We start from the raw sequence: 14518 nt of genomic DNA, 5'->3' as shown, positions 1-14518 counted from the left end.
ATGAGAGAGAAATTGAAAGATGAATTTTTAAATAGCATGCATTTAAAATACTGAATTTGAATCAAGTTTTGACTTGTGGTTTATCATAATTGGGTAAGCAAGTGAATAAATACTCTTTATATAACGTGTGCGTTCAATACGAGCATGCATGCAAAGACGGTTGCATAATTTGTTTGAGAACGCCTGTCTGAACAAGCACGTGTATAGGTAAACATTTTTTCTGTCTGTTTTGGAAACCGGATATGTATTGCTAAGGTGGTTCAGTACATCAATATATTTTATTTGATAGATCTTTAAAGTATTTAAAAAATACCCCCCCCCCCCAAAAAAAATGTCCGATACTTGCTCTTAATCATTATACGCCTTTGACGTGTATTATGTAATTTAATTATGCATGAAAACCAAATTATTAGGTCAAAAATATTTTCTTTGCAGCGCTAACGGTCTATTTATTGTGTCTATCATATCTCAAAATACATTGAAGACATTGAACACACCCAGCAAATAACATCATGGTGTGTCCAGCCGCCAGAACGTGGTTAATTTACACGACGTTTTTACACACCAAACACGCACGTACACGTACGTATATGCGTTCGCCCACTTAGGCTTGTTGGTATCATTACCGTTGTCTTCCCACAAATGTTTATTTAAAAATAAAATTTGGTGCCAAATTTTATTTTTAAATAAACATTTGTGGGAAGACACCGTGATCCGAATGAGTAAAACATTTTTTGTTGGGAATGTTGTTTGATCTTTCATCTTCAAAATGCAATTTTGTCACTGGACATTTGGCCATCCTTTTTCACTTTCATTTGTAAATTGAAGAGGAATAGAAGAAAACCTTCAGTTTGTTTAAGGATGAAAATCATTATTATGTAAACGGATAAATGCGCTCTATTTCAGCAGTTTTGTTTGTTTGTAATTCTTTTTTTCTGGTTATTTGTTTTTGCTTGCTTTTTTGTTTGTTTGTTTTTTTTTTGTGAACATGCATGTTTTAAATTTGAAGCAGAATGAATGAATTAATATAAAGTGGAAACCACTGTTCTGAGGCGTTACCATGGTAAATGCTGGTAAGGTAAGCCCTGATCGATTAAAATCAATTGTTTTACTAAAATGGAATCAGGTTGTTATAGAAATATCATCTGTCAACATAAAGGAATATATTGCAAAAAGTGACAATTTTTGAAACCTCATATTTTGCTTGTTCATGAGATTAAAGACGTCCATTGCCCAGATAACAAGAATTACTTGGATCATGTCACATAACAAAGCGTATATGAAGTTATGAACCTATCATTTATTCAAATTTATTACTATATGTATTACAATTTAGCAGCACAACTATTATATAATGGGTATGATAATCAAAAAATCTAATTCATCCACAACTTGTATTTGATATATACACATAGAAGTATTCATGTAAATGCGAGTACACTTAAGTGCGCGTCCAACGTTTCATATCACAGTCATACAAACAGCAGAATTGGATCATAATTCCGTAATCCGAGCACAAGCACCTCTCTAAAGAAGCCAATTCTCCGTTAATCCTCTCCTTCCAATGAATCGTCATCACTGCAAGAATATGATGCAATCCTCTCGGAATGAACCTCAACATGCTGGTTTTTCCATGAAATACTTTTGCACGTGCCGCGCGTGTACAAGATGACGTTGTGGCGTTTGCGCGGAGTTTTCCTTGATTTGTCGATGTATTCAGACTTGGTCACATTTTGATTTTTCTGGACTAGATCATAGAATACGTCCAGCAGATCCGGTACCACAACCACGTGGACAACTTTATCATCGGACAACCGGCGGATGGCGATCGGAAGCTCTTTGCCGTCCGTGATTTTCATGGTCGTTTTGACCTCGAAGTCTGCTACCGAGTTCCGCTCCGACACGTGGACCTGTGCTTCGGCCCGGTGACCTCTCTTGACCCCGACCTTTGTGTCTACTGTCCATGAGGTGGTGGTTTCAAAGGTCTCACTCTCGGTTTTGGTAACGGACAACTCGCCGCTAAGCCCCGCCCCAACGGTCACCAGATCCCCAGGGACACTGATTTCTATGTTACATTCCCCTCCCTTTGTGTAGCTCTCCTGGAACTCTACTGTGGTGGAGTTTGTTGTCTGCCTAGTCGAACTAAAGGTGTACTCTTGATTCAATGGTGTCTTGTTTTCGTAGTCGGACTTGTACAAAACAACGTCTCTCGATATCTTTGGCTTTTCGCGGGCTCCACTTTCACCGGAAACGGACACTTGCGCAGGGGTGTTGTCTACCGCGTCCGGTCTCTCCTCAAATCTAGTTGTTTCGTGCTTGAACTCGATGAAGCCCCACCTTATATCTATGTAGTATTTGGAACGTCTGCTGAATATCCGACTAACAATATTTCTTCTGGCAGAAAACCTTTGCCAAGCATAGTCTTCGAACAGCTCCTGTAGATTTATTCTGAATTTGTCCTCAGAACCCATTGTCAATCTATGAAAAAATTATTGGATATAAAAAATAATGAAATAACATTTAACAATATACAAACAACATTTCCCCTCGGATATCCTTCATATCCCCGGGAAAAATAAAATGCTGTGTTTTTATTTCGTTGCGTTCCTTTTTTTAAAGAATAAGTTTTCTTTGATATGCTCGAAGTAGTCGGTTTGTGTCCGAAAGTTTCCGATCAGTTATTGAGCAAGTGCAATGCAAAATTCAATCTGACTGCATTTATTTAAACTTTGGTAAACTTGATTTTTTTCATTAGAAATGCGACAAAAAATATTCAGAACGAAATGGAAGGTATATCGACCATTGGTTACTTGGCCTTCCTTTATATCTACCCATTGAAAAACTGAAGATACAATCCAATAATTCCAGACAACGATCGAACGATTTCTATAAAATTCACCAAAAGCATATTTATAGACTTATTTAAGTACAGCTGATCAATGTGGGCAAAATCCGTTGTTCTGTTGCTGCACCGAACAAATTGCGGAGGTGGTGTAAACTCGGCCACAGAGAAGCTTGTGTGTTAAAAAATATTGGGGAGTCGGGGAGGGGGGAGGTTATTTTACTCGTCATCAGTTAACACCAACATAGAATGTTTTATTATAGTTTATGAAAAGTTACACTTTTTTACAATTTTATTCATATGTATTACAAAGTGAACAAGCCGATTCAAAGTTTAAAAAAAATCCCCTAATTTTCCGTTCTATGTAAATTCGTTGTTTTTTTTTGGGGGGGGGGGATAGTTTAAACAAAATTGAAGGAACTCCAACAGTGAGTTAACCAGATGTCATTTGGGGAGACAGTGGTTCTAGGGCAGATGTAGGAGTATCTTCTCTATACCATCGCCATCGTGGGAAGAATCAGAAAAACTTATTCGCCGCCATCAAAACTTTTGTCGCACGAAGTAAGCGAACAAATCGGGCGACTTGAACATTGCAAGAATTATAGAATATACATCTTTGCAAAATATTTCGCAATTAATCAAATGACACAAGTTTACTACAGTTGTCTTTACATATAATTTCATCAACATATTTGGATAAATGCATCAATAATTTAAGTGTTTTTAGAGCCGTGACAGTTACATGTATTAAATAACGAAACGTGCGTTAATGTGCGAGAATTGGGGTAAAGGTATGCGTCAAAATGAGTGATTGTTGGGGCAACGGTATACTATGCGTCAAAATGAGTGATTGTTGGGGCAAAGGTATACTTTAAAGGTATGCGTTAAAGTGCGTGATATTGGGGTAAAGGTATGCGTCAAAATGAGTGATTGTTGGGGCAAAGGTATACTATGCGTCAAAATGAGTGATTGTTGGGGCAAAGGTGTATATACACATGTATGAGTTAAAGTGCGTGATATTGGGGTAAAGGAGTGATTGTTGGGGCAAAGATATACACATGTATGCGTTAAAGTATGTGATTGCGGGGGAGGAGGTTAAGGAGAGAGCTGTTTTTGACTGTACCAATCTCCTTAAGGAGAGATTTGTATAAAGATAGAGGAAAATATGGAAATCCTAAAACTAAATTATTAGGGAGGTTTATTTACTAAATAAAAAGTTATGGCTAAAAAGCACGTAAAAGTTTAAGGTAGATCTGATGGGTAGTTTGTTGTTTTGTTTTGAACTTATTTTATTGATTACTTAAAAGGATAAGAAAAAAGTTCTTACAACTTATGAGTTCTTCTCCTAGAATATAACAATAATTGTCATGCATGTAAATTCAGAACAAGTTAAATATATTATAATGTTGATACAAACAAAGACAAATTGCTGACCAACCAGCCTTCCTAAATCAATGCAAATGTTGACCAATTATGACCAATGAAAAAGTTTCATTTCCAAGTCAAAAATTTCTCAACACATTATTATCAGAAATCGTGACAATTGAGTGCATATGTTTGATTAGGTTGATATGAGAACAAGAATGGTTGATGATTGAGCTGCCGTATGATATAAATTTTGATTGGATTGTAATTCCGTCTGAATTCTACACAGCCTCAGTGATCAGATGAGTATGTCGGGCGGATGGAGGCATTGAGTGTGTGTTCAATAGTTTACGCTCTTCGAGTAAACATATTCAGTCAGTTTGATCCCCCTTAATCCTAACATAAACCCCCGGATGTGCCTTCTCCTCAATCGATTTACTACTCATCATCCAACGGTGTCAGTTAAAACGAAAACTCATTAACCAAATTGATGAAAAGAGAGACTGTTTGTATCTTTTGATAAGGGATATATCGCAATTCCGCGGGCATTTAATGAATCTAACGCCATACCAAGTTTTGCTGAATTATACTGGAGGGGATGTATGATGCCCGCTTACCTTAGAAGCGAGCGGGGAGATGAGAAATTGCTAGGTTACTCATTAAACTATGAGATTTCTCACATTTACCCCCCCCCCCCCCTGTTTATGAGTGCCTTCTCTGTATACATCGATGGGCGTGTATTTAAACTAACGTTCAATAATGAATGCATTCTCTAAGATGTTTACAGGAGATAAGTAATGTAGGTATTTAACTTAGGTATTCGAGGGCCATTCATTATCTAGATCATCTAGATCCCCGGGGGACTCGTACTTGGTATGCTATCTTTAAGTCGTAATCGCTTACTTGTTTGTTATGGCAGCTGACCGATGGACCAACATGTGGAGTAATATAATGTGTTACAAGTATACTGGTGAATAAAATCCTATTGAAATCCCCAAGCTAACATTATCTATAAAATCTGGATAACCATCTAACTTCGGGACCTATAACGTTGTTTCAAAGACTAAATGTCTAAAAAATATGCACTCGAATATTTACATTTCTAAACTTTAAACTCAGACGTAGATTTTTAACGTTATTCCTCTCACATTTCGGAAGGAAGGAAACATCATGTTTCCGCTGCATGAAAAAAATATGCTGAGGTGGTTTTTGCAGGAAGTTAACATTTTAACGTTCAGATTATAAATATAGCGGTATATGTAATTATACATAATAACATATATTATGTAATCTGATCTTAATAGCACATCTACATCGGCCAAACTCCCCTCTGAAAGGATCTATTTTTATACCCCCTCGGTTAAACACCTGTAGATCTGATTTTATTTGAGCTATTGGAAACTCTCGTAAGTTTTAAAATTCCTCTTTATCGTTTAGGAAAGTATATACAATACCAGTTTTTGAAAACCCCGACGTTTAGTGACAATGTTTGTGTGCAGTGTCAAAGATCACGCGGATCGATGTGTACATACTTATCATTCTAAGCCACGTAAAATTTCCCGTCTATATGGGTATTTTCTTTTGTAATATAGTTACCATTGTGTTTAAAGAGCAAACTGAAAAAATCACTTGTGAGAAATTAAATGGGTGAAATTTGAGATCAGCGCATTTACCGTATTAGGTTTACAAGGTGCAATTAACATTAAGTGTGCAAGATTTTAAAAAATCGCTTTAAGGCGGCTTTATGTATAATGTTTTGCATCAAATAGGAAATAACTTGTTATAGTTTAAAACTTGGTGTCTGATGATTGTGAATTTATTATTATTTTTCTGCAGAATTTGATCTTTATAAGTGTTTTTCTATACCGTGACAAAATGGCGGAATCTTGGAAAATATTGCCGCCAATGTGCCAAACCAACTACATGTATATAAATCATCGACAATGCAATAACGAACAGTAAATCAACTTTAAATTTCAAAATAAATGATTGTTAATAAATTTTATGATTGATTTATAATTCAATTATAGTTCTTAAATGACTAAAAAAATCCCAAATCCTTCCGTGAGCATAGCAAAAGGCGAAATCTAGTGGAAAAAAATATTATATTACATACTTACGTTTTTTAGAGTTATATCCTATAGTTTAGATTCCAAACTGAAATATAAATAAATGTTCCACAAACTGAAAATTCTACTGCTTCACCATTATAACGGGCGTTGGCGAACGAGTTATGTCTGCATTCATTGGACGAAAATTCACGTGACCACTGATAGGTAATGATAATCTATAAATATATATTTCTGGCGTAAACTTAAGATGACAATTTTACCTCAAGGAATCGACCTGACAAATAAATTTTGCTTTTCGTTGTTTAATCGCTTTAAATCTAAGGCTAAATCTGAACAAATTATTTAATACGATCAGTCCCGTAACGAACTTTGAGGAGACAGAATTAGATTAGCATCGAACTAAAATCTGTGAGGAGAACTCTGATGTCATGCATGTGTTGTTGAGAATTTCATCGTCAAGACTACATTTGATCGTTTTATTGCAAAAATTTTGCACTTTGAATATGTGCAACATTTCCAATAGAACTGATTTAAAAAGAGAGATAACTCATGCACCTTTGACCGTTACATTTATATAAGCTGTTAAGGTAGCAAGGGACAGTTTCGAATAAAGTACCCGGTCAATATTTTTGTAAAATTGAGAGTTGCTGTACTTGAAGGCTTATGAGTGTTGCTAAAATTCATGAAATGATTTTTAATGATTATCATTAGTTAGAGGGGTGTCTCTTGTTGAAATTGATATGCAATATGTAGACCCCTTATGTTAGGTACATGAGAATCAGAAGTAAAATGCGAAACCTGCGGCTATGACTGTTGTGCTGACTTTACACAGTGAAATTGCAAGTTACAGACGGGAGGTAAAATAACACGAAAAGTAGGTGGATGGGACATTGAAAACTATACACCGGTAAGTTTGTGACATGTGATAGTGCAACATGCACGCGGTACGGAAGGTCAACCCTCTGCAGGGAATTAGCTGGGGGAGGTCTAAAAAGCCGAAAAATCATGAAAAATTAGCAAAATATGAAAGGGTCAAAATCTCATAAAAACCAGTATGTAGAGAACTTTACAGGTTTTGATTAGTAATTTTCTTCAGAAATTGGCGATTGGCCTTATAAAGAGTGAATTAAAGGTATTTGTGCTCAATGGGAACTGAGAAAATTCTAGTAACAGAGTTCCGAAGACATGCATCCCTTGACTACAATGAATTGTATAAAAAAAACTGTCCCCTGCCACCTAAGTGTATGTTGGTTAAAAAAGCATGCGACAATTAACAATGCCTGTCGTCGGTTTCAGTCTATAACTTACACTTCTCAACGCGTTATCGGCTATTCGGTTGTTATCGGACATTCGGTGGGCAACAACTTGGTGAACTGCGCTTATTTACAATGTATATAGCTGTAGTAAATGTGTACACACATAATTCGCAATACTCAAAGCTATAAGTGGTCATCAACTCTGACGTTAGAATACTGGGGTGTAAAATAAAAAGAAGTTTTAATTAATGCATGATCGTCGAAAAATGGGCATATTTAGGAAAAATAACTTTTGATATTTTACCTAAATATGAAATAATCTTTAATTGATGGTTAAGTTACATTAGATGGTATGTTGCTCAATTATGGTAAAGGAAAAAACAGGGTGGATATTAAGATTAAATTATTTCCATTAGGATGTATGTTACAGTAGCATTATATATATATTATTTGAAAAGGACACAGTATTAAATGAAACAACGAGTACTCAACTATAGCACGACTAAAGACCCCGATTATTCGATTTGTCTCTCGAAGTAAATTTGACATCCCTAATGGAAATGGAAATTATCAATGGACACGCGGATGACAGTACTTTGTAATTTTAATATCGACGAGGTACATGTGTAGTTCCAAACAGACAGAAAATCCCCCACAAAACCGCATGTTTAGAAATATTGCGATATACTGACAGTATTATAGTTAAGAAACCTTAAATCTTAAACTCTGTCTACTTTTTTATGCCGATGACACTGTCTTGATATCTGAATCTGCGTCTGATTTACAAAATTCATTAGATGTGTTTGCAAATTATTGTGATATATGGAAACTTCATGTCAATATAGCCAAAACAAAGATCCTCATTTTTTCAAAAGGTGCAATGTCAAAGCGTAAATTTTTGTGTAAAGGAGTAACTATTGAAAACGTTAAATCATTTTGCTATTTGGGTATTGTTTTATCAAGAAGTGGAAAATTTAATAATGCTAAAAAGCATTTAGTAGAGCAAGCGTCAAAGGCATTATATGGTGGTTTACGAAAAATACGTTATTTTAGCATACCAATTAATTGTCAGTTAGACCTATTTGACAAGGTCATCAACCCAATTTTACTTTACTCGTACGAAGTGTGGGGTTACGAAAATTTAGATATTATTGAAAAGGCACATTTAAATTTTTTGAAATTTATTCTTAATATTAAATCTAGTACTCCAAATTGTATGGTGTATGGAGAAACTGGAAGGTATCCATTGTCACTCTTTGTTAAAATTAAAATGATAATGTACTGGGCAAAAGTTTTGACAGCCCACGATTGTAAACTCACTAGTGTAATCTATTGTTGCGTGGACCCTGAGGTCCACGCAGAAAATATATAAGCGAGGTTAAACCGGATGCCATGGGGAAAATTCAGCCTGCGCATGAGCTAGCCTGGTTCCTGTGCGTAATGGGTAGCTCAGGGAACCAGGCAATTACACGTTTATCTGAATCGGGATCGGGATTACATGCCATATGCACACATAAGTTCAAAGGCGCTGTAATTACACGTATATCTGAATCGGGATCGGGATTACATGCCATATGCACACATAAGTTCAAAGGCGCTGTAATTGTAAAGTTGTCGGTAAACAATACAGAAACAAATTATTCCTTTCAAAGAAATGATCGGCTCGTGATATGAACTGTCAGTATTATGAAATAAGATAATGTTATGCCGAAACTACAACATGCAATGCAGCATCAAATATCATATTTGCAATGTTTTGTTGTTTTCCGAATACACATGTAACTTAACTTTACTTTTATAGTGGGCGAGGCTAGAGTACTTCCCCCGATTAATTTTTTTAAGCATTTAAGTATGATTGAATAATTATGTCACTGTATAAAAGTTTAAATCTAAAAAAAAATGCATCAAAATATGAAATTAACTTACACAAAGCTGTCACTCCATAGTTAACAAAGTAGTGAAAATCGTAATGTGTGTGTGCAAATACTGTAAACCTACTATTAACCGCGACGACTTTATTTCGCGATTTACTTCTGATAAATTGGTTTGCTACGACTAATGTTCGCGACCAAGCCCTCTCCATACCAGTGTTACTATAACAACCATACGACAACGAATGGTTCGCTGGGAGAAGTATTCGCGACAACGAGGCCCTCGCGAACCTCGCGGAAATTTTTCGCAAGCGAATAAAAGTTGGTTTACAGTAGTAGAATTCGCCGAATGCCTCATACTATACATGTAAACTTCATTAATAGATATATCATAATTATCTTAGAAGTATGAACCCTTTAATGTCAGGGCTATACATAATACGTAATACAACGTACAAATTGAGTGGTTAAAAGCAGGGGGCTAGAATGGATGGAATCTCTAATAATCACGTTTTCGTTGAAAAGACATGCAAATGGTCCACTTATTGTAGTCATTTTTTAAAGGACAGCAACTTGTTATTTTTATAGATGTTACAAAAATGGATCTTTTATACATCCATGGATAAAATGTATACATGATATACTCAACTCGTGCGGGTTGTCCAATATATGGGAAAATCAAACAATATGTATCTATAACTGGCTTAAGTCAATAGTTAAAGGAGTTTTACAAAATCAATTTGTTCCAGATTGGAGAAGTATAGTAGATAACTCACCAAAATGTATTAATTATAGAATTTTAAAAACAAATCTCAATTTAGAAAAGTACTTGTTGATTTTACCTACAGATCTACGGATCACGTTTACAAAATTACGAACATGTAATCATCGATTTCCCATTGAAACAGGTAGATGGCATAATATTGAAAAAAAATTAAGAAAATGTACAATGTGTGATTCTAATAGTATTGGGGATAAATTTCATTATATTTTAGAATGTACACATTTTGTAAACGATAGAAAAATGTTTTTGCCCAAGAGATATTATGAAAACCCAAATATTATAAAATTTAACGAGCTCATGAATACTTTTAATGTAGAAAAACTAAAAAACTTGTCAATATTTATTAAGAACATTTTCAAAGTCTGTTCTTCCAGAAACCAACTTTAACAACCTATTGTTTTGTGATTTTATCCTTTTTTCGTCATTATTACTCCTACTGTACATGTGATCCTTGACCGTGTTCGTGTACATTTGTATATACTGATTTTGAGCAAACAGAGGAAGACACGGAGGAAGTTCTGAAAACCTTCATTCAAAAGGAGATGAATATAAGTGATGATTTACCATTCCACAGGGTCCACCGTATGGGGAAAAGGATTCCAGGGAAGCATAGACCTATAGTTGCCAAGTTTGTCCTCTTCAAGGATCGAGAAAAAGTACGACGAGCGGCACCATCGACTTCAAGAAACAAACCTTACGGAGTGAATGAGCAGTTTCCGCGAGAGATCCACGAAAGAAGAAAGCAACTGTATCCGCACTTTAAAACGGCCAAACAGCAGGGGAAAAGGGCATCAATGGTGGCGGATAAATTATTCGTCGATGGGAGACAAGTTCATGTACAATTTACGGAACCAAAGGCACCTGAAACAAGAAGACACGATCCGAACGCCGCGCAGCCCCGCGCCAGAGAGCAAAAATCCAGAAATGCGACAGCACAACGCTAGGATTACCTAGGAGGGCCTGCACCGGAAGTTCATGTGGTAAATGTAAACAACCAACGTAACTCTCTCCATGTGTCCGATATTAAAATCGTAAGTTTAAATGTTTGCGGCTTATGTTCTAAATTACGAACTCCAGATTTTCTAGAATTTATCAACGAACATGACATTGTGTGTTTAACGGAAACCAAAAACGATTGTGCTGATGTTATAGACGTGGAAAATTACACGGGCCCTGGAAGTTATTAAGGTCTTCCGTTTCCAACGGAAGACCTTTCTATTATTGTGCGGGAAAAATTATTTTTCTTTTTTTTTTTTTCTTCCTAGACGCGAACTTTGAGGCTTCATATCTTGCTTATTTCTGAACGGTTTTTGCTCAAATTTTCAGGGCTAATGTACTTTACAAAACACTATCTTAAACAATTCATTAAATTTAGAATTCCCCTTCCGTTAAAGAGTTATTCCCCTTTTAAAAATTTTTAGGGCCTTTTGTTTCCAGACAAAGGCTCTGAGACTATGATAGCAGGGAATGGGAATCCAACGAATTTGAATAACAGAGACATTGTAGTTGTGCACATTTGTTTTTGTTTTAAGATTACGTTTTTTATTTAGGAAAAGGTAGGGGATCAAAAAACAGGATTCAAAAAAGTGCGAAAATTTAGACATATTTTCCTTTATATCTTTTAAACGAAAAATATTTTGTTAAGACATGTAGAATAAAAGTTGTGCAAAATATAGAGGGCTTTCATTTGACACCAATAAAAAAGGGCTGGCCCCTTAAATTAAGGGCCAATGGCCCCTAAAAAATTTTGCTTAATAACTCAAAAACGGTTAGGATTTTGATATGGCTGTCGCTGGAAAAGTTGTTTGTTGGGATCTCATAAAGGTCGTTACAATGTTATTTTGTATGTGATTTGTGTAGTATGAGTGTAAAAAGCTTTACATGTTGACATGTACATGTTTTCATTTGACAAGTTAACGAAAGTCTTTGTGCGTACAACTGGCATAAAGTTGCCGCAGAAAGTATGCTGGTTTATACAGGAGGCATTAATTCATAAGAATTTTTGTTGTTGTTGGAGTATACGCTTTTCCTTTAGGAGTTAAAATTATTGTTGTTAAGTTCTTGTAGTGCACAATCATTAAAAACGGCAATTGTAAAACAAAACATTCTTTTTCTTTTCTAGTAAACCACAAAATATGGAATTAAAAAACTCTATGCATTACATTTTAGTTATTAACTCCATGCATTTAAAATCTACCTTGAATCAGGGCTGCATGTGTGTGTGTACCATTACGTAAGCTCTCCCTTGCCCGCGGCCGAGAAAATCGGTTACCATGCTCGCGGCTGGACTACCTAGCGGTCAGCGGTTATCTAATACACGAGAGTTGCGTCTCTCATATATGAGTTTATGTAGCCGCGAACTCAAGAATTGTTTTAGTTTTGATTACACACAATCTTTTGTGGATTAAACGATTGGATGTCAAGTAAGAAATAGTTCATTTAATTTATAAAAGCAATGTCATTCTCTAAAGCAATAATAGACATAGATCAATTGTGGGGTTTAAGTTTAAAATATATAACTTCTATTTGATAGAGTAAGGTCATTATACTGCAAACTTTTCAAATCTTCCTTGGTTCTGAGCTGTGCGATTCTGTGCTTTGTACCTTTACGTAATCTATTCTTCGCCCACGGCCGAGGAGATCAGCCACGGATGCATTACCTAGCGGTAAGCGGTTATTTAATACACAAGATTCGCACACCGCGACTTACACTTACATGCATATGAACGTGTTTGAGTTAATATAGCCGTATATACAAGAACTGTTTTAATTTTATGTTATAAATGTTTGTCCTACTTGTATATTTATTTAATTAAATATTTGAGTGTAAATGAATATTAATGAATGATATTACTCCAAATCGGAAAAATCGTTAGAATAAACTAATGTTTCGTTTGTTTAAGTAAAGTACTTTAAAAACTGTACAATTAATGTTTTAAATCAACACCCCCCCCCTTCAAATATTAAACCTTTAAATGATGATCATCCCTCGCACATGGCTGAGGAGATCCGGCGCGAGTGGATTAGTGATCCGCCGTCGGTTCGTGTTCTTCTACATGTACCTTATGACGCGTTTATGTTTCATATTTTGCACGGACACAACTATATTTTATTATGTTTTCAACTATTATATTGGTTTAAGATGAAAAGATAAATTTATTTTACTTGTACAGTTGATTAAGCATTGGTGTATACGATAGCGTACAAGGTAGTTTAAAAATCAAATCAAATTATAATCAAAGTTCCATGTTACATGTTTGCGGTAGGTGCTAGCACGATAAAAGAATGTCCTGAGTTGAGGCATTCGATGATTATTTAAAAGAATATTCACATGAGTTTTAAACAACTTTAGATTAGATTCTATCGGTCACATATTAATCACTTCTGTAGTTTTTCTACATGTTCGTTTCATTATGGAAGCGAACTCATTGCTGCCCCCCCCCCCCGCCCCCTCCTCCCGCCCCGCTGACAGGAGCTCGCGCTGTATTTTTTATTTTTTTTTGGCGAAACGATATCAAGATCTGTCGAAAATCATTTTTGGTGGCTTCTTCTTATGTGTAACATTTTGTTTCACTTTCCCAACCGTTTGTTTATTCGGTCAGTCTGTGTTAATTCAATCGCCACGTGCGACCGAGAATCTTGTGTCGCTTCAGCGCACACAGCTCAGAACATATATAGCCCCGGGTCATCAATTGTTATGTAATTGAGTAACAGTTGGAATGGTGCTTTTACTACATAAAATATAAATAAAAAATCATCCAGAAAAAATGTTACCGTAACTCAATAGTCAATACCAAAAATAAAAATCCGTATGATTACAAACTGAAATCGGTTTTTCAGTATTCGGCGGGATTTGATTTTTCTTCTAACATTAGTATTTTTATTGGTTTCAGAGAATACGATGTAAAAATACAAACAGGAAATAAATCTGATATTATTTACATTGATAATGTTGAAAAATATTTAAAATTAAATTAGTCACATTCGTTAGAAAACAATGTTATACAAACATCCGATATTTTTTTTTCCTATGTCGTATCATTCGCGTAAATAAATATGTTCTGTACATATCCATGTACCTCAGAAAAAATTCAAATGATTAAACAAAAAAGAAAGTTGTAATTACTATTTCGGATTTTTTTCAAAGTAATTTAACATTGTATTGAAAAGAACAAGAAATAAAAATGATTTAAATTTTTGACTCAATCTTCGTATATATTACCGGCGCTCCTTACATGTATAACGGCGTACAGTGTATATAGATTATCATGATCTATTTGAATTAAGTTCCATTCGTAAAGATTCCCATAATAATTAATTGCATGACT

General features: G+C 35.3%; 1 protein-coding gene across 3 annotated transcripts; it reads right to left on the bottom strand.

Moving 5' to 3' along the window:
- Positions 1–1280: 1280 nt before the first annotated feature.
- LOC128192786 (uncharacterized) lies at positions 1281–6486 on the bottom strand. 3 transcript variants are annotated; one of them, XM_052865752.1, is made up of 2 exons: positions 6328–6486; positions 1281–2478 (listed from the first exon to the last, which is right to left on the bottom strand). In XM_052865752.1, exon 2 carries the CDS (start codon positions 2469–2471, stop codon positions 1548–1550), a length of 924 nt encoding a protein of 307 aa, XP_052721712.1. In that variant the 5' UTR covers positions 2472–2478; positions 6328–6486; the 3' UTR covers positions 1281–1547. The 3 variants fall into 3 exon arrangements, with proteins under 3 accessions (XP_052721712.1, XP_052721713.1, XP_052721714.1); XM_052865753.1 differs by having other exon boundaries at positions 6324–6461; XM_052865754.1 differs by lacking the exon at positions 6328–6486 and adding an exon at positions 4170–4184.
- Between the last annotated feature and the right edge of the window lie 8032 nt (positions 6487–14518).

This window comes from Crassostrea angulata, chromosome 7, assembly GCF_025612915.1.
Source record: "Crassostrea angulata isolate pt1a10 chromosome 7, ASM2561291v2, whole genome shotgun sequence".
In the NCBI taxonomy this organism is placed as follows: domain Eukaryota; kingdom Metazoa; phylum Mollusca; class Bivalvia; order Ostreida; family Ostreidae; genus Magallana; species Magallana angulata.
This window is presented reverse-complemented; position numbering and strand designations above follow the sequence as displayed.